This window comes from Camelus dromedarius, chromosome 1 (assembly GCF_036321535.1).
Source record: "Camelus dromedarius isolate mCamDro1 chromosome 1, mCamDro1.pat, whole genome shotgun sequence".
NCBI lineage: Eukaryota > Metazoa > Chordata > Mammalia > Artiodactyla > Camelidae > Camelus > Camelus dromedarius.
In genome coordinates, this window is record NC_087436.1 from 14157993 (window position 1) to 14184978 (window position 26986).

At 52.9% G+C, this 26986-nt stretch overlaps 1 protein-coding gene across 2 annotated transcripts in view; it reads right to left on the bottom strand.

Annotated features, from left to right (window-relative positions):
• Window positions 1–19648: 19648 nt before the first annotated feature.
• Window positions 19649–26986, bottom strand: part of FHDC1 (FH2 domain containing 1) — a 39287-nt gene continuing 31949 nt past the window's right edge. For both annotated transcript variants that reach the window (XM_064489409.1, XM_064489374.1), the window contains exons 11-12: window positions 25969–26133; window positions 19649–23910 (exon numbers count right to left, since the gene is read on the bottom strand). In XM_064489409.1, coding sequence (XP_064345479.1) covers window positions 21904–23910; window positions 25969–26133 — 2172 coding nt within the window. In that variant the 3' untranslated portion in view covers window positions 19649–21903. The remainder of the gene's footprint in view (window positions 23911–25968; window positions 26134–26986) is intronic.

Consider the following 26986-nt stretch of genomic DNA (forward strand, 5'->3'; position numbering starts at 1 on the left):
TCTAGTGGGTAAGTTTGATGAACCTAGACCACACTCATAAGAAGCGGTCTGAAGAGAGTTTCCCAGAGCGTGTGCCTGTTAGCACTGTCCTTCCCAGATGCCCAGCAGAAAAAAGTGTCCTAAGGTCAAACTGGGGAATCACTGCACACAAATTTAATCTATATTAAAGAATGAGATATTCAGAAGTCAAGAAAAAATGGTCTAGCCCAGGTACACTGGTTTGCTAGGGCAGTGGTCACAAAGCACCACAAACTGGGGGGGACGGGGCTTAAAGAATAGAAATCTACTTTCTCCCAGTTCTGGAGATGAGAATTGGAGATCAAAGCATCAGCAGGGCTGGTTCCTTCTCAGGACTAAGGGGAGAGTCCATACCAGGCCTCTGTCCCGGCTCCTGGTGGCTTGCTGGCCATCTTTGGCCGTCCTGGCCTGCAGAAGCATCACCCCGATCTCTGCCTCATTTTCACATGGTGGTCTCCCTGTGTGTGTCTGTGTCCAGATTCCTCCTTTTTATAAGGGCATCAGTTATATCTGACTAGGGGCCCACCCTACTCCAGCATGATCTCCTGTGAACGACCTCTGCACCAACCCTGTTTCCCTGAGGTCTCATTCTGAGGTCCTGTGGGTTAGAACTTCAACAGATACATTGGAGGTGGGGACAGCTCAACCCACAACCCTAGAATTTCCCAAATCTAGTTGAGACTCCTTGGTTCTGGAAAGAGGTTGACAACATAGCTTCAGGGAACCAGAACACACACTCCCAGGTGGGAAAGACCAGCCCCTACCTTGGAACCTTCCCCAAACTTGGGTGTCACTGGAGAATCCGCCACTCCCTTGGGATCCCCACTCTACACATCAGGCTGCAACTCCTGCCAAGGGCGACTGGGTCAGCTCGGATGAGAGGAGTCTCTGAGGGCTCCATGATGGGGCAGTCCACACCCCAGCCCAGGGGAGACACAGAACCATCCAGACTTGCTTGTTCCTCATCCCAGCGCTGGCTGTTGGCAGGAGGTGCTAAGCCACAGTACCTGTCCTCCAGACTGAAGGAAGAAAAATCCATTCTCTTTGGTTATTCAGCAGCCCCTGGGTGTTCACGGTTTCCAGTCTTCAAGGAGATCTGAAGTTCTGGGACAGGTAGGAATTTGTCATTTGTCTGGGGCATGAATGTGGCACTGCCTGGTGGGGCTGACATCCCTGAGCAGGGGACAGGCCTCACTGAGAGGCTTCCCTCTTCCTCACACACTCTGGAGAAGGATCAAGGCTTTTTAAGGAAGAACAGCCCTGTTAGAGCTCTCTCTTCTGATTATCCTGTGATTAACAGAGGAGGAATAGAAGGCTTTTCATTAAAACTATGCCCAGCTGGCCTTCAACAAATCATCAAAGCTGACATGAGCATTTTATTAACCAGAGGCTCACTCAGAATGCCAGGGAGACTGTCTTGAGATATTATTGGCACAAAAAGTCACATTGAAGGGGACTTGATGGGTGACATTTAGATGAGTCCAGAGAATCAGCTCGGCCAGACAAGAAGGAGGGAACCTCTGGTTCAGAAGATGACAGTGTAAGAGAGAATGTGCTCAAAATTGAAGAGTTCATGGACATCTCAGAGAAGGAGGACATTTTGAAATACTTGAATGAACAAATACTTCCTTGAAACTTAGGAAAAGCAGCTGGAGGAAAAATAAAAGCAAAAACAAACAGAAAAATTCATTAGCCAAAGATATAATAGAGGCTGATGATATTACAAGTAGGTCTGAAGTGTGTACATCAATCAATTCCATCATGAAATATAAATTACGCTGTGAGGGATAGCTGAAATTCAAAATGTTCAGTGGAAACTGCTCTAAAATCTCACAAGCCAGCTTTGAGCCCAAAGCCCAGTGCAAAGCCATATTTACAAACCTCCTTCTAATTTTAAGAGCTCATTCCCCTCTTCTACTTTGACTTCTTTTATCTTCTCTATACCTGCAACCACACAGCATAGTGTAATGGAAAGAGAGTCGCAGGCTTAAGGACCAGAGGGTGGGTTCACTCCTGGTTTTACTTCTCAAGGGGGTGAATTTAGGTGAATTATTGAATTTCATTCTGTGCAAAAAAGGTAATATCATCAAACTAGATTCTTGTGAATCAGTGAGATAATTTATGTAAAGTGCTTGGCACGTGGTAGGGGCTCAATTAAATTAGCAATCCTCCCTTCTCCCCTCTCAGGATTCTAGAGGAGAAAATAGCTTTTCCTGAGGCAGGACAGACAAAGCACAGAGGCTGGCTAGATGGAGGAGGTTCCTTCAAATTTAGCTTCATCCCACTGTTGAGTTGCTCTGTTCCCAGACCCACTCCCTGTGGTAATGGGACGGTGACCCTCCTGTAGCCACTGTCCCAGCAAGATGAAAGCTGCTAGGTGACCAGCTTGTACGGACTGCCTGGGACTGTCTTGTTTTGAGCACTGAAAGTCCCAGGAAACTCCTCAGTCCCTGGTCACCCTAAAGCTTCCTTAGGGGTTAGAGCAGCTTCGTGGTTTTTCTGTGGGTGCCCCTAGGCATCTATGGGGTCCGAGGCTGTCACACTGGATTCCCCTCTGGGGGCTTGCTCAGTGCTCCCTCACCACTGCAGAGAGCTCCTGGGAAACCCAGGCCACGACTCCTTCTCAGGCAGACAGTCTCGCTGATCCCGGCAGCGTGTTTCACTGGGGCCTGTTACATACCAGACACATATGTTATCTCACAGGGTCCTCCCACCCAGACTGCAAACGGGAAAAAATGAGAAAAATGAGCCACAAGCAAGTGGTGGATCTGGGTGGAAACCCAGGTCTGGCAGACTCCCAGAAAGCCCGTTTCCTGAAAAATAAGAAATCAAAAAGGGATGTGTGGGGTCTGGGAGGGGATGGAGAATGAGGCCTGAGAATCCCAGTTCAGCCAGGCCCTGCCATTTCAGAATGTTCCCTGCCCCCCCCAGCCCTCCCCCTCCGCCTAGAGAATTAGAATGAGTGGGAGAGGTGGCTCAGCCAGGGTTAAAACACTCTCCACGCGGTTCTGACACATCCCTGCTTCCCCACAGGCCCTGCTGAGGACCTCTGGGGAAGGCCTGGCTCTTCAATGGGAAAAAGACACTCTGGAGCTTCTGCAAATTCATTTGAATTTGGAGACCTAGAAGTCTCAGAACATTCCTCCAGCGACACTTCACTTCATGTACCTCCTCCCTAGGGAGGGGTCAGGCCGGGAAGGTGGCATGTTTCAGAGGCAGCTGTTTGTAACCTTTTCAGAAGCCCCATGCTGTGCAGCCAGGCTTTTCTCTGGAAGCAGCTGGAACGGGTCCCCCTTGAAAGTAAAGCAAGCCTGAGGACCGTAAGAAATCCCTGTGAGCCTTTGAAAGTCACAGTAAAGGCCTTAGTGCCCCCAGCCAAGCACTGTTTTTCTCTCTTTGTGAATCCATCTGTGCTTGGCTGAGGTAGGAATTTTTAGGGGAGGTTGGAGCACATGTGTCACCAGCAGAGACTGAGGGCATTGCTAGATGGTTCAGGACCTCTGGCCCAAATTTCCCAACAATATCTTTTAATCTCTTCTAGCTGCAAAGTGAATACACCTCCAATCTTTTCTACAAGTCCAGGGAAGTATTTCTTTAATACTGTTTTATTTCTTTTGGTCATTAAATGGAGAAGTCTCTAGTTTTTTCTATCATTCCAAGGAAGTACTTCCTTGTACTGTTGGGAGGAGAAAAAGGAGAGAGCCTCTTGCTGGCTTGCTATTGTCTTAAAACTTTCCACCTGGAACCCTCACCAGCCATATATCCCCACTGGTGCCCTGTGTCAGCATTGGCCTCCAGGCCCCAGGCTGTTAACTTGCATTTGCTGAACACGGTACTGTGTACCAAGCACCTGCCTGGGGCCTTCCCATGCAAATGTGTTCCTGGAGGCCCATCCATGCCAGTCTTTTATTTAATCTGCTGTTTGATTCCTCAGGCTGGGCACATTGCAGGTCATGTGGTGGGCACACAGTAAGGGTGTCCTGAACATTATGTCACTTACCTTTCCCCATAACCCTGAGATGGGCATCTCTCAACTTGACAGGTGAGGCTCTGGGGGTTCACTGACTGGCCCAGGGTCGCACAACCAGAAGGTGACCCTGCATGCCGGCGCCCCACCCCCTCTCTAAGCCCAGGCTCCTTCCCCCACGACTTGTTTTCACAGGTGAGCCCTGTCCTCACACAGCAGGTACACATTGGATGCCCGTTGAGCTGAGTGCAGGGACACAAAGGCGTACAAGATACCAACAGGGTACAAGAGGTCTAGTCTCTGAGTGACAGCGAATGTGGAGCTGTTTTCACCTGCAGGAAGGGGAGCACAAAAGAGGGCGGGGTCACTTCTCCTTCGGTCTGAGGTCAGGTTTCCCAGAGCAAATGACTCTTGAACTGGGTCCCAAAAGGTGACAGATCTGCAGGCAGCTGGGGAAGTGGGGAGGTGCGGGGAGGGCGACTTGGTTTGCCTGGAGCCTGGGTTGGGGGACGGGGGAGCAGTTATTGACGGAAATGGAAGGGGCCTTCCTGCTCCTCCCCCCTCCCCAGCACTTTGCCCCGGCACAGGTCCCTCCCTCCCCAGTTTCAGGAAGGGGTTTAGCCAGAGTCGCAAAGTGGCATGACTGCAAGGATGAGGCATGGGGCAGAGGTTTAGGGTGAAATCCGGAAGGATCAAACCTGCAGCTCTGCATCACAGGTAAACCTCTTCCCTCTCTGCCAGGGCCTCTGCACTCAGCGGAGGCAGAACGGAAGTGCTGGGCGTCCCGAGCCCACCACCCACCGCTCTGAGATCACCTCCAATCCTTGTAAGTCTGCAGGCAGCTGAGCTGTGTCACTGAACATCACCCACCACACATCTTACCACCGTAAGTGGGAGGGTTTGAATGGATGGCAGGCAGAGGGGGGCGTCAAGAGGGCCACCTCTCTCCTGTCCCTGGAAACTACAATCAAGCTCCCAGAGTACAAGAGCATCTCTTGGTACCGCCACCACCACTGAACTGGCCATTGGAAGGAGACAGGATCTGGCAGAACCCAAGGGGCAAAAACTGTGGTCCAGCCTCTGTGGGGGCAAGTTTGGCTGGGCAGTCAAACCTGCCATTTATAGGTCAGGCAAGTTCCCAAGATTCCTGGTCTGGCAGGAGAACCTCAGAAGTCTGGACATCACCACTGCCCCTTCTGCCCCCCAGCCCCCACCTCCCTTCCCACTTTTCCCACCTGCTACTCCTTAGAAAAGTACAAAACCAGGACGTTTCACCCATGGCTGCTGAGCAGGTGCCCCACTCTTTGTATGCAGACCCACCTGGTCTGGAATATTTCTCCAAGGGCACGTCCAAGTTTCAGAGACCGAACGTGGTGCAGCATGGAGCTTTCAACCTCTTCCTTCATTTCAACCCACCCCCAAGCTGCCTCTGTTGCTGGCTGTCCTGGCTCCCTGGGAAGTGACAAGCCCAGCGGCGTGAATAATCGCGTGTCACAGGAGCAGTGATATACGAGTCTGCTTGGCCGCCTTGCTTTCTTGCACTCATATGTCATTCACGGTTCCGCAGCCCGCTGCGTTCTCAGTGAGCGTGAATCAGAGGGGAGAGGACATTCCCACGCCCGGAAGGAAAAGCTCTGCGCTGCCATCCTTTCAGGTGTGTGTCATTCCCGCGGGCTGAGATGGGAAAGCCCGGCACTGACTGAAGTGCGCAGTCCTACGCCCGTTGGAGTCCAGAGAGCCCAGGGTCCCTAACCCCAGGACGCTGTGCCCCCTTCCTAAGTGACACAGGAACTTGTACATTAAAAAAGAGGGAAATCGTGAGTCACTGCACTTAGAGGGAGGAGAAGGGAGAGGTCCTCTCCACTGCTTCTTACCACCTCTGGTTCTCAAGGGCCAAACTGGTCCTCTCTGCAAAGCAGGATTTTCTTGGTGGTGCCTGAACCCCGGTCCCCTTTGGGGCTGGGCCTGGGGGCACTCAGCACAGCGATCTGCTGGCCCTGTTTGCAGCAGAGCCAGGCCAAGGAGGCCTCGTCGGTAGAGCTGGGATATGACAAGTGGATTGGGAGGCTCCTCAGCCAGCAGGTGTGGGGCAGCTGAGGGCTCTGGGCCCTTGAAGCTTCTGCCACCGTCCATTTCAGAGCCACCCGCCTCCCTTCCCAGGTGTCTGGCCCCTGCCCTGCCCTGCCCTGGAGGATTCCGGCTGCTGGAGCCCAGCTGCCCAGTGCTCTCACTTCCTCCCACCCGGGCTCTCCCCTGAGGGCACACAGCCACTTTGAACTCATAAAGGATGTATTAGTTTCAAGGCTGGGTCCCTCTTGCTGTGTTCTGTGTTCTCTAGAGCTTTGGCCATTGTTGGATAAAGGATGTTAACAAAGATCTCCCTTCCTAGAGGCTGCGACCACAGAAAACAGACTCCAGGAAGAACCAGTCACAGAACAGGAGGTGCTGGCACCTCCTGTGTGCTCTCTCTCTGTGGACAGAAGGAGACCTGAGGTGACCTGGGCCATCATGGTCACTGTGCAGTGGAGGAAAGTTATGCCTTATCTTGGGTCACACAGTGGCTTCTTGGCTGGACCAGAGCCGCCAAAGTTGGCTGATTCTCAGTCCCCACTTCAGGGTCCATCAGCTCGTCGTATAGATGATGGTGACCAGCGTCTAAATGCCTTCCCATAAGTATTTCCTGTCTCCTCCACCTGCACATCTGCCAGCACTGCATGATCCTTGAGACTTGGTTTCTCATCCCTACTACACCCTGGTGTCTAAACAGTGTTATGTAACAAGATCTCAGTCAATAGCTGTTGACTGACTGATGGGTTCGGAGCCCTTTCCACAGCTCTGATCTGCCTTCAGTAGCCCTGTGAACCAGGTATTTAAGAAGAGACCTCAGAGCAGAGACTCAGGTGAATAGAACGCCTTGTCCTCACTAGACCCTTTACTGAGCGGACAGGACTGGTGGTGAACTGGACAAATCAGGAGAACAGCTGTGAGTCACTCTCTTCGCTCCTGCTTTGGCACCAGAGAGGTGACCTCACCCACCGCCAGGCAGGACGGACTGCTGGATTACTCACCTGCGGGCGAGCTCGGAGCCGGCTGCAAGCTCTCCCTGAACGTGCACAAGGCGGCGTTGAGCAGGTCGGTGGAGCGGGACCCCGTGTGCACAGTGTGCGCATGCGTGTGGAGGGGAGGAAGCCTGAGAGACGCACGGATTCCGAGGAGCATCCACAGGGGGCGCCAGAGGAGAGGATGGGCGGGGGCGCGGTGTTCCAGGAGGGCGACCCTCATCTCGTGCATGTATATTTGTAGAGCATAAGTGTTTGAAATAAACAACTAGGAATAATTCAAATGAAATAAATTCTGTCTAAGAATTTAGCTGTGTTCCTACTTTCTCACCTCCTCCTCTCTTCCTATCCAACCCGGGCCGTAGGCAGACCTGGGGACTCAGAAACCTGGCCAAAACCATTGCAAAATAGTCAAATTCAGACATACAGGAGAAGGTCTAGGCTTCAAATGTGGAGACCCCTGATGACTGAGGTCAAAGGTTTCATTGACCAAGGGGCCAAATACCTCACTGAGTTCCCTGGACACAAATTGCCCCTCTGACCCCCAGCAACCACCTCCTTTTCTCTACCCACTTTCCCAGACCTTCACTCCTGGAGACACGGAGACACGGATCTGGATTTAGCATCTAAATGACCCCTCCTCTCCTAGTGCAGTCTCCTAATAATATGCGAACAGCACTTTCCAAACTTAGGGTTGCATGGAATCCCCCGGGGGAATTTTGCAAGGATTTGTATTCTGCTGACACTCCTGAGGTCCACCTACAGCCCAGGGAGGGTAGGAAGTGAGAGAAGGGAAGAAGGAGGTGAGGAGAGGAGTGGGGACAGCATAGCTGTCACAGGTTATACATCTTTAAAAAAAAAATTGCAACTAAATTTATTTTTTTTAATTAAAAAAAAAAAAGCTCCCAGGGGACTTGGAATCTCCCTAAAGGGAGGCCCGCAGCTCTGTGCCACTCTAACCGGGCTGGGCTGAAACATACCCCCAAATCCTGCTTCCACGATGAGACTGAAAGCTTGGCGCCTCCTTGGACAGAGGGCTGCAGCCAGGAAGCGAGTGTCACCAACGATGAAAAGACATTAGAGCCCAATTTTTGGCACCGTTTCTAAGCGTGGGGAGCTCACTTCTGCCAGGACGCTGGCTGTAGCCTGGGGTTTTCCTGGTCGGACAGGGCTGTGCCGACAGCAGATTGCACAGGACTTTGAGGGGCCTGGCAGGGCACTACCTGCCGCTACTTCCGGAAGCTGGGACGGCTGAGGGAAAGGAGGACAGCAGAGGCTGCTTGGCCACCTGGCAAGAGATCTGAGGTCAGGGGACAATGGAGAGATTCAAAGGAAGCAAACCAACTGAGCGAGGCCCGGGGCGGGTGGCAGTGGCAGGGAAGGGGCAAATGGGAGGAGCAGAAGAAAGGCCTGAAGGCTCGGGAACCCCCAAACGCTTTCCCGGAGAGCAGCCCAGCCTGAAAGTCCAGTTTGGTAAAGGGGTGGAGAGGGTTTCTCTTCAGCAAAGCGCCCTGTGAAGTCGGCAGATAGATCATGACTTCTCCCTCCAGTCGGGAGGCTGCCTCAGAATGGCCTCGGCCAGAGGGTCCTCCTCATTTAAACTTTTTAGGGTTCAGTCTCAGCAGAGAAAAGGGACAGTCCCAGCCTTGGGGCCTGTGAGCTCAAGTGGAAACTGAAGTCCCCTCCAGGTGGGGGAGACGCCCCCCTGGGGACCCAGCCCGGCCCCCTCGCTTCTGAGAGTGGTGACAGCCAGCCAGGCCTACACGACCTAGACTGAGGGGCTGGCAGGGCCTTCATCTTCCGGGCAAGGCTGACCGTTTGCCCAGTGGCCTTGCTTCTGGAAAACCATTTTGCCAACGGTTGTTTGCTTTACGAGGTTCCCTTTCTATTTAACCTGGTGAGACCCTACCCACTGGCTCCCCAGCTGCCTTGTTTCCCTTCTGGACACCCAGGGCCATGAATTTACACTCTTTTACACAAATGTGTCATCTTCTAAAGGGCACATTTGTTCCTGCTGCTGCCCTGCTTACAATCCTTCCATAAATCGTTGTCCCCAGATACAGTCCCTGCGGGCCCTCTGAGCTGCACCCCACTTTTACCCCTCCAGTCTCCCTCATAGCCCCCTCCTCCTCCAGTGTCGCCTCCCTGCTCCCCAGACCTGGCACCCGCCTCCCCGCCTTGGACCTCAGGCTCCAGGAACAAAGCCCCACCAGCCCTGACCACAAGTGTAGTTCGGACCCAGCCTCTGACCCAGCGCTCATGCTCAGACCCCCTCTACCCACCGCCTTCTCGACAAAATTCAAGCCCAGCCGTCGCCTCCTCCACCCTGTGGGAGTTAACCCGCCACTCTTCCCTGCCTCTGACGTCCTGGGTGCTGACTTGTTCTTGCTTTCTTAAACTTACCTCCATGCATCATAATGGTTATTTTCCTGTCCCCTCCCCGGTGGACAGTGACCTTGCTAGCTTCTCCCAGCCAGGTCCTAACACAGGGTCGGGCACCCAGTGAAAGGAAAGGAGGGGTGGGGAGAAGAGCCAGGAAGAGACCAGGTTAGTTGCTAAACTTGAAGTCAAAAGCTTTTCTAAGGCAAAAGTAACTATGGTCAGGGCAGGGTCTAGGATAAGGTAAGGAAGACCCGGTCTCAGGTCAGACACGTGCAGGCCAGCACCAGAGGGTGAGGCCTCCTTAACTTTTGTGCCCTAGACGCCTCTCTCCCCTCACCCCAGACCGACGGGTGCCTTCCCTTGGAGAACTGCAGTGTAGGAAGAGAGGAGACAATCAAACTGTAAATCAAATCATATTGAATTACAAACCATGGTGCGGGCTGTGAAGGGAAGGGACACGTGGCTCTGAAAATCGGAGTCAATCAATGAAAGATGCGCCTTCCCCAGAGACGGGAATCCAGAGTCAGCACCAGACAACTCAGCAGAACGACGCCCTTGTTCACAGGCCCTTCTCCAGGCCACCCCCACCCTCCCCCGCCAGCCCTGTGCAGCTGCCTCCTGTCCCACCCCAGAGCAATCTGGCAGGACCTACGGCAGTGACTATACACCGACTCTGTGCAGGGCAGTCCCGAGAAATGCTCTCCTAGGGCTTTAAGGGGCTGTTTGTGGAAATGTTCACTGTGGTGCTGCTTGCGGTGACATGGGTGTCCATCAGTAGGGGGCCGGACCAGAACAATGAGGCAGCCACATCCTAGGGACTTCCGTGCATCAGTAAGAATTAGCAACCTAGATGTACACATGGCAACGTGGAAGGAAAATAAAAACAGAGAGCAGAGTAAAAACAGGATGAGATTCAAAGTCACTTATGTCAATTAAAAATACATGTCCAAAGCCATGGAATCTATGTGTAGACAGACATATAGATACACACACACACATAAACACACACATAAACACACACATCTAAGAACAGACGTCAAATACATCATGGGGTGGGCTACTGAGAAGACAGAGTGGGAGTGGAGATTACAGTTGAGGGGCCAAAATAGTATCCAGCATGAAAGGGCTTTGCAGACTGATGATAATTGTGCTCCAAGACTGAGTATGGTCAGCTTTATCCTCCGCTCCTGAGGTCCAACACAGAGCAAGTCAGTATAAAACCAACCAACCAACCAGTAAAAACCCTGACTAAGGATGCTTCACATGGGCGGGGTGATTTCATTTCATTTTTTCCAGGGGCCATAGGAATTAATCCCAATTCAATTTCCCACTTCAGGGTTGAGGGATCCAAGGCCCAGAGAGGGCATTGGAGCTGCCCCAGCTGCACAGCACTTAGATGGCAAGAGAAAGATTTGAAGCAGGTTCTAGCCCCTGGCTGGCACCCCGTGTCCCACTCTGTCCAATTCCATGTTCTGACCGCTCAACCCAGCCTCCCAGAGTGTTTGTTTAAAGGGCTTGGCTGTGTTTGTCTTAGCACAGGGGCGCCCAGTCTGAAGTAATGCCCTGGCGTGAATGGGCCTCCCTGTGTGGAGTTCAAGGTGAAAACCTCCTAGGGAGATGGGAGGCTCATGTACTGCTTTATCTTTGTTGTTTAGTGTTGTTTTCCTCTTTCCAGGACAACTGTCTCAAAGCGCAGATGAGCTCATCGACTCACCTGGGCAGGTAAGTGCAGAACCTGGACAGGGTTTTAATAGGAGTGAATCCTGTTTGGAGGAAATGATATCATCGTAGTGCTGAAGGCGGGAGGAGCGAGCCTTTAAAGGACCTGCCTCTCCCACAGCCCGTTCAGCCTTCACCTTGCCCATGGCACGGCTAGAAGCCCCACACAGTATGGGTACACTGTGTTGATATTAACAAATTTGCTGGAACCCACAGACCCGTAAACCTGCTGACAGGAAAACTGAACAGGGTATTAACGTGGGTGGTTGGTGGAGGTTTCTGATGATAACTGTCCTGAGAGAGGGGGATGAACGCTGACTGTCGGGGAGCTTCTCCAAGGAGCCGCCTTCGAGGTGGGCGTATACCATTAATGCCCCCAAATCCTGTGTAGCCCGGCTTTTTATGATCAAAGCACCATATACATACACAAGGAAAACTGCATATATCGTAAGGATGAATATTCACGAACTCCACGTACCCATATGGTCAACACCCTGATCAAATTTCAGAACATTCTCAGACTGCAGAAGCTAGGCGTGTCCCTTTCGGGTCCCCGCCCACCTCCTAGGGGGTCAGCACTCAGCTGACTTCTAACAGCATAGATGAGTGTGCAGCCCGTGTCCTCCTCGTCAGTGTCAGGGTCAAGTGTCAGCAGGCAAGAAACCATGTGCTAGTTGATTAAACCCCTTTATTTTATTTTTTAAGTTATTTTTTTCACTTTACATTGTCTTTTGGGGGGGAGTAATTAGGTTTATTTTTATTTATTTACTTTTAAAAAATTCTATGTATTTATATTTACTTTTTTAACGGAGGTACTGGATATTGATTCCAGGAGGTACTGGGTATTGAACCCACTCTACCACTGAGCTATACCCGCTTCCCCCACCTTTTTTTTTTTAAAGATAGCCCCTTTAAAATATTAGTGTGTTTACCCTCACTGTTCTCTAGAGAGAGAGGCGGGTGACAGGCAATATTCCCAGCCTGGGGGCTACTGAGGCACCAAGAGAACTAAGCAATTGCTTTGTCTTGGAGTCTCACAGAGTGTCAGCAGAAACCCGGCTGCTCGTCCAGGGCCCCGGCTGGCTCCCGGCTTGTCCCGCACCATCTGACATCCACAGGCCTCATGCAACGGGCTGCGGCTCTTTGCTGAGTCACCTGTGCCCTGTTGGGATGACCCAGGTTTGAGGCACCTGGGATGAGATGCCGGCATTTTCCTCTAAGAGGTCCCAGTGGTGACAAACCTCTGAGCCTTAAAGATGAATGGGATTGTGGGAAACAATCGAATTCTGGAGCCACACCTGAGAAACAGTGGTCTGGTATGCTCCATTCACTCTTAGAATTCCTCTTTTAGAAATTCCTTTGGAGCCAGATGATAAGGTGCAGTTCTTTTACCTTGTGGTTGTATGTTTGTGATGAAAGATGGTTAAAAGCCTATGGGACCACCCATTGTTTTTGTCACACGAGTGCCCATCAGAAAATAGGGCCCAGGCCAACTGTCATTAAGCAAACAGGAAAACATTCACAGAACAGACTTCCCTAGTAATCCTGATTACTATTTTTTAAGCCCCTTTTATGCACCAGAATATATCACCCATTTTAATAACAACCTCAAGAAGTGGGCATGATTTCTCCCTTTTACAGATGAGAAACTGAGACCCAGATGGTAACTTGATTTCCCCATGGTGATCAGTTAGCAGAGTTGGGATTTGAACCAGGTCTGTTCATCTTCATAACCCACACTGTCACAGGTCCCCAGAAAGGCCAGCAATGGGTGTGCTCTTTGAGCCCCTTCTGGGAGGATGGGTGAGGCCCCTAGTGCAAGATGTGAGTGGAGCAGAAGGGCTGGGCTACAGTGTGGCCTCAGCATCCCTCACACACTTGCCAAGAACCCTACCATTATAAACATAGAACGAACATCAACCTTGATGGGAAGTGGGAGGGCATGACCCCCCTGCTTCCCTGGAGGAATGAGGAAACAGACATATAGAGAGGATGTGTAAGCTGGGTCACCTAAGGCAGGACGAGGAGGACTCAGGAAGTCCAGGCCTCTGCTCTTTCCCCAGAACTGGGTGACCTCCTTTGTCTGACTGTTCTCCTTGCAGCCAGGGTGGCAGGTGTCAGTGGGCAAAGGACACACCCTCTTAGGCAGACGGGGTCTCAGGTGGTCCCACAGCAGAGTCAGGAAGGAAGGGGTGTGCTGGGCCTTGGAGACAGAGCCTGCCATTCCTCATGTTCCTGCTGAGTTTCATTGACCTTGAGGGAGACTCCAGGCACAGTGTGTTCCCCTGGCTTCTCCCTGAAGCAACAAGGAGCCTCCTGCTGTCAAGAGCATCTTCCCTCCATATACATGTTGGGTGAACATTTTCCCGGAAGAAGGACACCAGGAGTCCTGGGTTGGAGGGAATCCCCTGAAGACTTTGGCCTGGAGGATGAGATCATGGGTCTTGGAAGCAGATGCATTTTATAGATCCAATAAATTAGACGGAACCTGCCTAGTTATGTGCAAGCATGTGTCATGGAGCCCTGCCCTGCCTACTCTGCTGCAGGAGGAAGCAGGAGTAGATGCAAAGCTGGGTTCATAGACCTGCCGAAGGTCACACAGCCAGATAGGGACAGAGTCCAGGGGAGGACCCAGTGCACCAAGACAGCAGGTAGCCGTGGAACCTGCTGGACCCCCTGCCTGAGGCCCGTAGGTCTCTAGGCCTTCAAGTGAGCTATCTCCCATCACTGGGCCCCCGAGAAGCTGCCAGGTGTGGGCTCTGACCCAGAACAGTGATGATGGTAAACACTTATACGGTCCAACATATTCAGTCATTTAACTCTCTTAACTGCTCTTAAGTTACATAGGGCTGTGATTTCCAAGCAGAGGTGTTAAGCCATTTGCCCAAAGTCACACAGCTAATAAAATGACCCAGTGGCAATAGCCTAGTTGCTGGTGGAGGGCAGGCTCCTAGCTGTGTCTATCTCCCCAGCATCCCTGGAAATGTGCCAGCACCTGCGCAAATCAAGGATGTGAGGGTCATATGTGAAATGCCCGGTGGCTGAGGGGTGTCCAGCTTCTTCCAACAGGCCTGAGGGTTTGTGAGGTGGCCACGAGGTTCCCTTGCTCTTAATGTGAAGCGTAGACCCAGTGCCTGGGGCACCCAGCACTGTCTTTATCTTTGTTCTTGTCCCTTCTCTGGCCTCTCATGGCCCTCCTCTCCCAGAAGCCCTTTGCTCCCTCCATGGGTCCTTCAGCTGGGGGTCCTGGGTGCCTTACCAGGCAAAAGCAAAGACCTTCCCAGTGAGGGAGCGATCCCGGCAGTGGTCCTTAATCGCGGGACCATGAGTCTTCCCATCACCCATTCGAGTTCATCTACCCACGCATGCGCACTGAGCACATACTTAGTGCCGGCCCAAGCCAGGTCCCGGAGGGCTCCACGGGTGAAGACTCACCCTAATCTCCACTTGACATGCACTCACCCCTAGTTCAGGAGTCAAACACAACCAACTGTTCTACAAGGCAGGTGGGGATCAGTGTTCTAGCTCCAAGTGCTCTGAGAGTTCAGGGGAGGGAACGATCGATTTCCTAAGAAAAGGATCAGAGGAGGAGAGAAGTATGTGATCTGGACTTGGAGGTGGCTGGGCTTCTGAGGAGCCACTGGACGACAAAGGCTTGAGTGCTCTGTTTTAGAATCCCTGCAAGACTCAGAACTTTCCAGAATCACAAGCTTTCCTTGAACTCTCACTGAGCATCTGTCATAAGGTGACTGTCCTTGCATTTCTGAGAGCTGCCCTACGGACAAATCCAAGAGGAAAGAGCAGAGGCTGCCCATGGCAACAGAGGGCCCCATCCCCAGGAGACCCCACCCCCAGAAGACCCTCCACAAGTGGTTTTTGGTTCAAGGACAAGGATGACTGTCATGAAGCTTCTTCTTGTAACCTATTAAGGTACAGCTGGTCCTCCCAGGAGGTGACACCTTTGAGGGAAAAGTGGCTTTCAGGGGTTACTGGGTCAACTCAGCAACTGAATCTGGGGAAGCCATTTCACATGCTTGGAGTCTTCCAGGTGGAAGGGACTTGAGGGGCCTCCAGCCCAGGAAGGGGGACAAGCAGCTTCAGTGTGAGCTCCTCCTGTACTTGAATGAAGACTCATCTTCATTTTGCTTTGAAATGACACAGAATAAGATTGATTCCACCACCAGGTTCTTAGTGTTGCTTTTTTTCAGTTTAAAGTCTGGATGTCCTCATCCTCAAGCCTGGCACCCAAAACCTCAGCTGTCTCTGTCATTCTCCTCCATCATACTCCAGCTCATCAAGTTTCCTCCTGAAAGGTGTCCCAGGGCTGGCAGCAGTGTTCAAATGTGGACCAACCAGCTGGATATCACGTCGCGTATTGTTACCCCATGAATGTGGCCAAAGATGGTGCCTTGGGTAGCCGTGTGGCACTACTGCTCATGGGCTCTCCTTCTACCTCTCTCCCAGAAGGAATTCTTCCACCAAAGAGTGGAAATGACAAATTTCTTCTCCCACTGGGTCGCTGGGACAGTGGGTGTGTAGTGAGTAACTGTCTGCAAAGCTGCAAGGTTCTTGGGAGAAAAGCACCAGTCAGAGTTCAGCCCGTTATGATCTGGTTATGAAAAGCTCGGGAAAGGGCTGAGAGCTGCAGACACCTTATCCAGGTGCCTATCTGGTGACTCCTATTTCTATTGTATTCAAACCTTAACTGGGAGTAGGAGGCCCTGTGGGGGTGGAGAGGCTGTTCTGCTGTCTCTCAGCAGTGGCAAGAAGCCTGCCCTGCAGGCAGCCCACCTCTTCCCTCTCCTCCCTGGAGATGAATCAGCTGGTGGGAACCGCTGGTGCCTTGGGAAAGAAGAAAATACAGCTGACCAGTGAGGCTGACGTCTCCACTCAGCCACAGCTGAATAGAGGCACTGTTCTTTCCAAAGCTGAACCATCATTTTAATCCAAATATAGTTCAGTCCCCTCTCCTGCACTCCTCCACCTGGCAGAATGGTGCCCCTGGAAGTGGTCAGACTGTCCAGATCCTCAGCAGTTTCCCCGGTCCGATGGGAAGCTGTTTACATCACTGAGTGGTGAAAAGTAAATTATTCTGGGCTGACAGGTTTGGAAAGAACCCCAGGCGCAGTGCTCCTTCCAGGGAGGGCTTCTACATCCTAAAACAGGATGAAGGGGGCTGAGTGCCGGAGCTCTGCAGGCCTCGCGTGAGGGCGCCGGCTCCCGCCCGCACTGAGTCAGCACCCTGGAGAGCTGCCCCACCCCCTTTCTAACCGGTGAGGTCAGCGCAGACGCGCCCGCCCGGCCCCAGCGCTCAGCGGGAGAGGGAACCGCGGCGGCCACTAGGCAAAGCTCCCAAGAACAGAGTTGAAGTGACGCTCGTGAAGCCGGTGGAAAACTCCAGAACCCAAGAGGCCCAGGGAGCAGGGCTCCAAAGAGCAGTTTTGCTGACAAAAATCACCCCGGGCACTCAGATGGGTGTGGCATTGCTCAGCACTTCTCGCGAATTACTTCACTGACCTGAAAGGTAGCCATTGCGAGACTTGAGTGAAGTGTCACAGCCTCTTTTCCCCTGGAGCCACTGTTCCAGATGCTTGGGTGCTGCGTTACTGAGAGCTCCAGACTCAAAGGAGGAGCCAAGCATGCCAGTGGAGGTGCTTCTGTAGCAAGATCCAAATTTGACCACTTCCTCGGGCCCAGAGGCAGCTCTCCCCCCAGCCAGGCACTGAGCTCAGAGTGAATGCTTCTGCATCATCTGCCTGGGGGAGAAATACCTGCATTGGCTGGTGGAGGCTCGGAGAGGAGGCCAGCCCAGAAGACAACTCATGAGCCCTGCATCAGAACCTAGCCTCTGCCCTCTCTCCAGCCCACTGGTTCTCAACAGCAGGGTGAAAAATGAATCACTGGGGAGTTGTTTCATGCAAATCTGGGGGTCCCAGCAGAAAGATTCCGACTTGTAGGTCTGGGGTGGGACCCAGCATCCCCCACCAGCCCTGGGTGTCCTGTTGCATACTGAAGCACTCAACCCCATGGAAAGTGGGTGCCACTGGTGCTCTGACACTGTCACTGTCATGGAGAGCTCACCACCCACAGCAAACACTGGGCTATCACGGAAGTGGCCCACTGGCCCCACTGCTGGCTGCCCTTGCCTCAGAAGACCTGGCCCTGGCCATGCAGTTGGCCTCCCCACTAGCCCCGCCCCCCTTTCACTGGCTATCAGGATGAAGGGGAGTGTGGCTGAATCCAGCCTTGAAAGCGCAGGGCTCTCACCTTTCTGGGCCAGTGTGCTGTCAGGAAGATAAGGTCGTCTCCCAAAGAGAAAGGGCCCATATCATATTTACTGGTGTTGGCCTAGGAGATGGAGCTCCTGTGTCTGACCCAAGAGTGGAGAGGATTTCTCCTCGCTGGCAGTGTAGAGTGAACACGACCCCTGACCTCAGTGGTGGTGCCTTAACTTCTACTCGATGCCACGAAGTAGGGGAGGCATGTTCTTGGCACCCTGGTGTTTTCCTTGCGGAGCACTGCTACAGGTGAGGTTCTCTTCTATAGAAATGTCAGTGCCACAGTCTGCACATAGAAGGGTTAAAGAGGTTTCTAACGGGCTGTCCTAGAAACCTAGCTACAATGCATGACATGGCTGCTCTGGGGATGTGTATTCTGAATTCCTCGAATATAGCTGTGAGCAAACATGGGGCGCATCACCTGCTTATGAGGTAGGGACTGCCTGTATGACTCAGCCTTTGAATGTTTCCAAAGAGGCTGTGGACAAAGCCCAAGCCCTGATTCCAGAGGCCTGGTATGAATGCACTTCAGAGTCCCTCAAGCAGCGTCCCATCGACAGGCTGAGCCACCTTCAGTCCATAGGCTGATGGTCAGGTCGTGCCAGACTCCTGGTGGGCTCTCGGTCAAGGAATCGTGAATAAGGAGATTGTGAGTGCTGCTTGGGGCAGTGACCCCCACTGCAGTGGGGTCCAATTCTCCCAGCTGTCAGCCAGGGAGCCAAAACCTGATTGCGGGCTCTGGCCTAGAAGAAAAGCCACTTTCTTAAACCATAGTAATGTTACCTTTATCTTCATTGAGGCAACCCAGTGAGCCATAGGACATTTTACTGGAAGGTATCTGCAGATGAAAACACCCCCTGGAGAGCTTGCTCTGGGTTATGTTTTCAAGTCTGTCCCGGATTCGGTCTAAGCTATGCACAGTTGCTCCTTGGATGCTGAGTAGGATGACTGCAGACCCACAGTCACCCATTTTGTTTGTGCTCACAGCCCAGAGAATTTTAAGAAGTACTCAGCGAGTGACCAGATGCAATGTCTCATTCAAATTTGGTTTATATGTTTAATGCTTGTATGTGTTCAAGAACACATACTGAAAACATTTTTTTTTAGTAGGACTGAAGCATGAAGCAAAGGTACAATGAAGAATTAAGAATAAAGTTTAAGTTTCAATAGAAAATTCTGTGAAATTGCAAAATATCATCATTGCCAGATAAGAAGAGGTAGAGGCAGAAGTTGGTGAACCTGTGCACCTTGGAAGCCTGAATGAATAGTTTCACTGAACCATTCTGGAGCCTCTTTCTGGAATACATAAATTTGCAGGCTCTTGAATGAACAATTAAGAAACTGTGGCCCTTTTAAATCCAACGTGTATTTTCAGGAGGAAGACTAGAACACAGGCTCCTTGTGAAAGCCATAAAATAAGAGGGTAAAAATAAAACTCCTTGAGACCCAGTGTGAAAATAAAAAGCCTTGCTTTGGTTTATGTCTGTAACCCCTAGTACTACAGAGTTGACGACATAGGGAGGGGGTCCAGCATCCCAAACTGCTTACAACCCAGGCAAAACCAGGCTACAAATGTCCCCAGGGCAGCAACTCACAACACCATCTACTCTCTCATCCGTGGGTGCCTGAGCCCAGGATCTTCCTCTAATCTACTGTCAGACAGATTGAGAGAGCAGCTAGGACTAAAACTTGATAAGAAACCCCAGGATATGAGGTCTTTCTTTTCAAAGAAGCACCAACAGTGGGTTTCAAATCAGAGCCTGCCTCCCTCCCTCTCTGCTCATTCCTGAGGCAACCACAGAGGTGAGCTGTGATTTCCCAACAGTGTCCTGAGCCAAAACACATGAGGACACCCAGGAGCAGATCCAGACTTGCCGGCCCCACGGAGATTACGCAAAGCTTGGCCCACAACATGGAATAACGTGAGCGAGTACGGGTGCTGAACATTCCATCCGCGGCCTGCGTGCCTGGTGCATGCCCGCATCCCCGCAGGTCTGGCGCGAGGCCAGCTCCCCAGGCCCTCAGTTAACTGCAGGTACTGCGCTACCAAGAAGACACACATCAACAGCCTAATTTTGGCTCGTGAGCCTTTTGACGATAGGACTGCTCTGTCCCAACCCAATGGCAACTCCTGCATCCCGCCTTCTCGCTGTGCAGGAGATGACATCCTCACCCGCCAGGATCACGCGCACACCCCAACAGAAGCAGCGAGGATAAGACACCAATCCCATAAACAGGAACTTTATTAAACTACACGTTACATAAAAGAACATATAAATGGACCTTTAAATACATTCAGTTCATCTTAAATTTATATAGAAACTTATTTACATTTCTGCATTATACACTTAAATTATTTTTCCAAGCTTACTACCAATAAAAGGTAATAGAATGATCACCTGCTCACACAGATGCATACAAGTTGTCCACAGGGCTAAGCAAAACACCACTTCTCAGGAACCTCAGCTTATTAGATTTCAAAGCAACAACTCATTCTGAAGGTGCTTTCTTCTAAGCAGGCCTTTGTGTGAGACCTCTACCGTGGAGATGCTGGAGGTTAGTTCTGGAAGCTGATCCCAGGCAGAGATGGGTCCTCGGGTGTTTATGATGACTTGGATTCCTGGAGTCAGCAGGACTCTTGAAGGCCATCATCAGGGCCATGCCCCCACCTCTGCAGACTAGGAAACAGGATTAAAGGAGAGGGAGTGACTTGCCAAAGCCACACAGCATCAGTGATGGAACAGGGACTAGGACCCTGGTTTCTAGGGTCCCATCAAGGGGTCTCAACCCTGGCACTACCCACAAATCCACACATTTTGACCTTTTTTTTTTTTTGCAGGCCCTATGTTTTTAATGTTGTTGTCTGTATGATTAAATACACGATATTTTAGGCTTTTTGAGATGATGAAAAATGGCTCAGGATTCTCATAACCAGCTTTGTGAAGCCCTGGAAATACCTCTCAGGGCTATTTTTACAAGAGGTTTTGTGGTTAGGTGCCTTACTTCTTCAACCATAAAGTTTATCTTTTCACTTGAGCAGATTTATGGAAGCTCAGAGTTTCCAATTAATTGGGATGGAAGGCAACAAACACTCTACAGGAGGGAGACTGTAACATCAACCGTATGGATTCATCACAAATACATTATATTTGCCGAAATCCATCTATCACTATCAGATCTGAAACAAAGTTTCACTGATAAGTGACCAAAAGTGGAAAAAGAAAAGTGGGGGAGGAGAAATTTTTTAATAACAAAAAAGTGCCAAGAATTCCCCCACTTCCCAATTAGTCAGAGGGAAATAGTGAAATCAGCACTGGGTAGAAATGGCACGTTTTCCCCTTTCTTTTGAATGAAGCCTAACTGCTTTTCAAAATTTTCCTGAGAATATAAAATCTTCTGAAAGCAACTTCTTTTTCTTTTCTTCTCTGTCTGTTTTTGAAAACTTGATCTGGTTTTCTCAGGATTTAAAACCACTGTACCAAAGAACAGGCATCAACATTAAACAGTATTATTGAGAAAGAGAGAGAGACTGTCTCCAGGCTCCAGGTCACATTAGTAAAGGAGAAAGACTGGGAGATTGAAGGGCTTGTTATTCCCTTAACTAGAGTGAACACAAGTCATAGCAGCCTTCACTCAGTTTCACAACAGACACTCAAGTGAGAAAACACAGAACCGGAAAGATGTGCTCAGCTGAACAGTCTGATGATCTTCCATCAAAACATGGCACCTCTAAATTCTGGAAGCTCCAGCATTCTCCCAGGGGCTGCCACTCATCTGCAGAGGAGGCCTGTCCCACTGCCCAGGGAGCCTCTCTAAAACACGGGAGCACCCCATTTCTGTCCACCAGTCTCATTCTCCCTCCTGTTCACACGCAAACCTTCACCAAAGTCAGCAGGGAGAGGCGAGCAAGGCAGAGAGACTTCAATAAGATGGAGCCAACCTCAGAACACCCAAGGGCTTGCAGAAGTCCAGCTGCCAGCAATGGACGGTGTGTGGGCAGGTGGAACCCTGAGGCCAGGGAACACAAGAAGATAAAAACACCTTCATCATTTTTCCCCTGGGAGGCATTTCACGCCGCAAAAAGAACCAACTAAAACAAAACATTTGATTTTATAATATAAAAAATGTCTTTGATGTATAAAAACTGGCCCAAAATCTTCACTCGTTACATAGGCATGTCATCTTCCTCGTCTGAGTCGTTCATGGGTCTCTGTGGTCTGTTTAGGGGACGGGGCTCTCTGGGTCCACCTGTGGGCCGGGTGCAGACATGCCAGTCCATCATCTTGGGGAACGTCGGTGCAGCAGGAGTCAGTGCCACGGGCGTTGGGCCCTGGCCTCTAGGGCTGCACCTTTGGTGACACAGCATTTGCAGGTGGTCCCAGTGGATGACATGTGGAACAGACATTCGGTGTTGGCCTTTCACAGAACTCAGTCTTCGTCATCTGAACCCCAGGAAGCAAGAGGGGAGGACAGATGCCCATCACTTCCTTGCAGGATGGAGCACTTTCCCCAGGGCTGCCCGGTTGGCGTCCTTGAGCCGGAGGGAGGCCCGTTCCCCGGCCCCCCGGCCCTTCAGCCGGGCCTCGGTGCTGGCCGCGGGGCCCTCGTCTGACTCTGGACCCTTCCGGGGGCCGCGGGCGCTGCCGGCCCGCCGCAAGGTGCTACTGTCCTTGGGGGTGGCATCCTCAGGGCCACTCTTCACCCTCAGCTGCCGCTGCGACATCGTCCGGGTGAGGCCAGGGGCTCTGGCCACAGTGGGGGAACCAGTCCTCAGGCACCTAGACGAGGAGGCGACAGTGTTCCGGGCGAAGCTGGGGACCCTGGCCGGGCTGCGGGGCACCCTGGGGGCAGGCGGGGACCGGGGCCCTTCTTCGGGGCTCTCGGGGACCTGCGAGCTCGAGCGGCAGATCTTGTCCTCCTCGGGCTTCGGCCGGAGGACGCTGCGGAGAGGCTTGGCGCTGGGCTTCCTGAGGGAGCTCCTGTGCAGCAAGGAGGGCTCCCTCCCAGGCCGGGCCCCCGTAGAGGGCCTCCCAGGCGAAGCGTCCGAGGTGCCCCTGGAGGCGCTGCGCCGCGACAAGGGCGCAGGTGCGTCCAGGCCGCCGGGGGTCTCGCGAGGGGCTTGCTTCCCAGAGCTGGGGGCGCGGCTGGCCCGCGAGATGGGCACGACCTTGCGCATGCTCTCGTTCTCCGAGGCCGTCAGCACCCGCACCGGCTTGATCGCCCCGGCACCCCGCGGGGCAGCCCCGGCCTTGGAGGCTCCTGAGGACGGGGACGCCGACGCCCCTTTGAGCGAGTTCCTCTTCGGTGCCATCACATCCTTCCCTCTGGCGGGCCTGTCCCTGGCAAGGCCCCCCTTGCAGCCGGGCTCGCTCTTCCCAGAGAGGGAGCAGGGAGCCGGGGCCACCCCGGGCGGGCTGCAAGTGGGGTTAGAGGAGACCTGGCTGCCGCCCGCCTCCCCAGCCCCAGAGGACACAGAACCCTCCCCGTCGGCCCCCTCCCCCGGGTCCCCCACTTCCGGCCTGGAGTCAGTGCCCTCGGAGCAGTCCAGGGTCAGGGAGCAGTCGGTGGTGTCCGAGATGTAGAGCAGAGGCACAGGATCTTTGTTCTCAGGATCGCTGCTGCCCACAGACACCTGAGCCGCACTGCTGGGCTCATCAGAGGCAGCCCCGCCAACCTCCAGGGCTGGACTGGGACCCTCCTGGGCACCTCTGTCCACGGGCATCAGGCTGCCATTGCCGTCACCCAGAGACTGCGGGCTTCCAAACCTTAGAGGTGCCAGCTCCATTGGGCTCAAGTCATTCACTGTCAGCCGAGGCGTCTCCTCCGGGCCCTTGGGAGCCTGGAGGTCGAACTGGGCCAGCCCCGTCACCAGCTCATGCTCCTTAATCCCTAGAGCCAATGGCGAGAGTGGAGGGGACCGCTTCGGACCCAGGCCCACCGGCTCACTGTTCCTCTTTCGGAGGACGCTGTGTCGAACTCGTGGTAAGGCGAAGGCAGCTGCCTCAGGCCGGGAGGGCAGGATCTGGTTCTGCCAAGCCGAAGGTGGGTCGCGGGCTACCTCCTCACCCTCCGAGGCCAGAGGTCTGTGTGCTTGGCTGGAGTCCTGGTCCCTCAGTTCTCCAGGCTCCATCCAGGCTGCTGGGGACGGGGCCTGCCAGGGGCAGCTCCCGAGCAAGCTGTTGAACTTGAGCTCCTCGGGGCTGCCAGTGGAGTTCTCCAAGAAAGTCAGCAGCTCCCTGTCAGCAGAGATGCCCAGGGAGAGGCGGGAGCGGCGTGTGTTGGGGGGTCGGTAAGAGGGGCTGATGGGCCTCGGGTGCAGGAAAGGGGGCAGGTCCTCGGCGCCCCTCTTGGTCAGCAGCTCCACATCATTCTCACTGCTGCTCCGGCCAAACCCAAGATCCCCAGCTGCCCAGCTACGCCGCTTCTGCTCCAGCTCCTTCCGACGCTGCAGCTGCCTCAGCTCCTGCACCTGGCGTTCCTGGTTGTCCTGAAGGAGGGGTAGAGAGAGGCCGGAAAAGGCATGAGACACATGGGACCCAAGTGCAGGTCCAGAGCCAGCTTCCCTAAGACCCCACTGAGATACATGCCTGGAGGAGAGACCTGGGTCACGATCTTCACTGAGACCATATGTGTTTATCCATGCGGGTGGTGCAGAGCTCTGCAGGGTGCAATTCTCCCAAAAACTAGGTGGGGATGACCGGTGGTGCTCCCTAGGCCTGGCCCCAACTGTCTGCCTAAGGTTGTCATCAGATCCCTGAGCCCACCTTCCAGCTGTCCAGTAAGGCATTGTGCCCTCAGTGTGGGCTGTGATTCCACACATGCTTGGAACCTCAACTCCGAGGAACCCAACTTGGTTTTTAAGCAGGGCAAGACAGAAAGGACTTCCAGGAAAGTGCTATTGGGGCAGCAGCAGAGGGAAAAATACTATGGGTGTTAAAAGAGGGAGCCTGAATCTGTGTTGCATGGATACATCTACACACACACACACACACACACACACACACACACACACACACACACACTCATATGCGGCACATTCTACTTAGCAATGATTTGGATGCACCAGCAAAGACTCGGGATATTAAGAGATGCCTTTCAAATTTGTGTTCTTTGAATGCTCCCTGGTAAACACCAGAAATGCCACGGTGGCTCTGTCCCTTGTGCCCTATCCACTTCCCACAATTGGAGAAGAGGATTTGCTTTACAAATCCTCCTGACTTTCACCCAGCTCCAAGAACCCAGCCTCCCCCAACAAAATCCAGCTAGAAAAAATGCACACACCAAAGCACATTTTGCTGCCTGCACTATAAATATACATGTGACACATAAATGTGTGGATTGCACAACCCACATCTGTTATCATTAGCACTTTTTGCTTGAAAATCAATTTCCTCAAACAGTGGACTTTCCCTTCCAAGTTTCTGTGAGGCTCTGGATCTGGCAGAGAACTCTGGGCCCCTCCTGCAGCTCTGGCCTCAGCCTCCCCAAGGACCCTGGGTCGTCTCCTTTCATGGCTGCCTGCAGAGGGCGTGGGGCCAGCTCCTGGCTCTCAGGACAGCTGGGCTGAGAGCATCACACAGGTGGCCTCACGGGCCTACAGAACTCTGACTGGGAGTGAAAGCCTCAGAAAGAGCCAATTTGGCCTCTACCACCCACTGCGCCTCCCCCTGCTGACCTCACTGCTTGGACAAGCGAGATGAAACGTGGCCACGGGCTAGGCCCCCTTCTCTTCACTGGACAGAGAAAGGAGGCTTGAGAATTCAACTGACTGTGGGCTCCTCACTCAGGGCTGGAGAGGCATTTGACCAGCCTCTCCAGGAAAGTCTGCTATGGACAAATGAGCACTTAAGATACACAGGTATTTGGTTCCCTGTGAGCACCTGAAATGAAGGGATGCTGTTCTGTTTTTAATTGACAGATGAAAGTTTTGTTTGCAAAGCCAAGCCACCCAGAGAGTTTTCCGGCTTCTGTGTGAACTCAGGAATAATTGGAATTGGAAGCTGAGGGGCAGGAAATGTAGCTGCTGTGCTCAGACGGCAGCAGCTCCCTCACTATTTGGGCATTTCGAGCCTGCATGGGCTGAGGACAGCAAGGGGCCCAGGCTGCCAACCCTTGGCAGTGGCCACGGTGCTCAAAACAGGTGAGAGTGGGCCTTCCGATCACCCCACTGCAAAAAAGGCCTCCCAAAAAAGGAGGAAACTGTCTGCTGGGAGCAGGGAAGGATCCTCAAAGAGATGTCTTAATGTCGTGACTGCCATCATAAATAAACTCGACAAACAGAATGCTTTCAGGACATCAGACCGAGTGGCAAAGTAGCAGAGGCAGCCAAGTGCTAGACCCCTGATGGGACGGGACTCTCGGGGCTGAGCTGGCAGAGCGCCTTCCCGCCATCCCGACCTCCAGCCAGCCGTGCCGCCGGGGCCAGACTCCCTGACCCCGCGCAGCTGCTGAACCACCTTTCCACCGCGGGCAGGGGGCTGGGTCAGGAAGAAGAAAAAGAAAAATCCCCAAAACACAGAAGACGCAGAGCTGCCATCAGCCGTACCTTAACTGCTTTGTTGAATTTGACACAGAAGTCTCTGAAAATCTGAAGGCACTCGTCCAGTTTCATGGTCTCCTTGTCTTCACAGAAAAAGTCGATGAGGGTGTGGGCCTCGTCCTGGAGCTCCTGCTTCCAGCGCTGCAGCTCTGTCAGCTTTTCCAGGGCGAACTGCGGGAGAGGACACAGACGGCAGGTGTGAACGGTCGGCCACCTGCTGCCCGGGGTCAATCTCAGGTCTCAGAAAAGGGAAGGCTCCCTGCACATCCGATCCCTCAGGGCTAAAAGGAGAATAATTCACCCCAAACAAAACCTCAAGGAAGTGAGGTGAACTCCTGGGTGAGGCCTGGGAGCCACAGGAGACCTGGAGAAGACCACCAACCTAACGTTCCCCTGTAATGTCACTGGAAGCGAGACACAGGCGTGCAGTTGGTCTCAGTAAGGAAACCTTGTCTGCCCCGTTCTTCCTTCTCTCACAACCAAGTCTTACACTGGCCAAGAGCCTACTTCAGGGTCCCGGAAGCCACTTGGATTGATGAGTTGTCTGATTCCGAGGTCTGCCTCGTTGAGAGGGAGTCTAAACTTAACCCCAAACGAGCTCTGTCCGGGTCGTCCTCTCTCCCTCACAGGCCTGAAGCCCTCATGCTGGGCAAATGCCCAGCCAGGGCTTCTTGTCCGAGTCAGTGCAGTCTCCAGCCCATGCCTGCCCCCCACCCAGGCCCTTCAGTAGTCTGGGGTGGACCCGCCACTTTTCTATTAAAACTCCCTGGGAGATTCTGGTGGGTACCCACGGTTTGGAACTCCTGCCTTATACAAATCCATCCTCTCAACATCCTGGTTTTCTCCTAATTCTTCTATGACACAGCTTCCCAGGCCACTGCAGACTCAATGACTGGGGCAACACAGTGGGGCTGGAAGAGGCCTGCTCTTTCAAACCCTTTGGGGGTGGGGTACCCAGGCCCAGGGGCACAGGCACACGCCCCTGACGGCAGCTCAGTGACAGGAGTGTCGAGCTGAAGTGAGG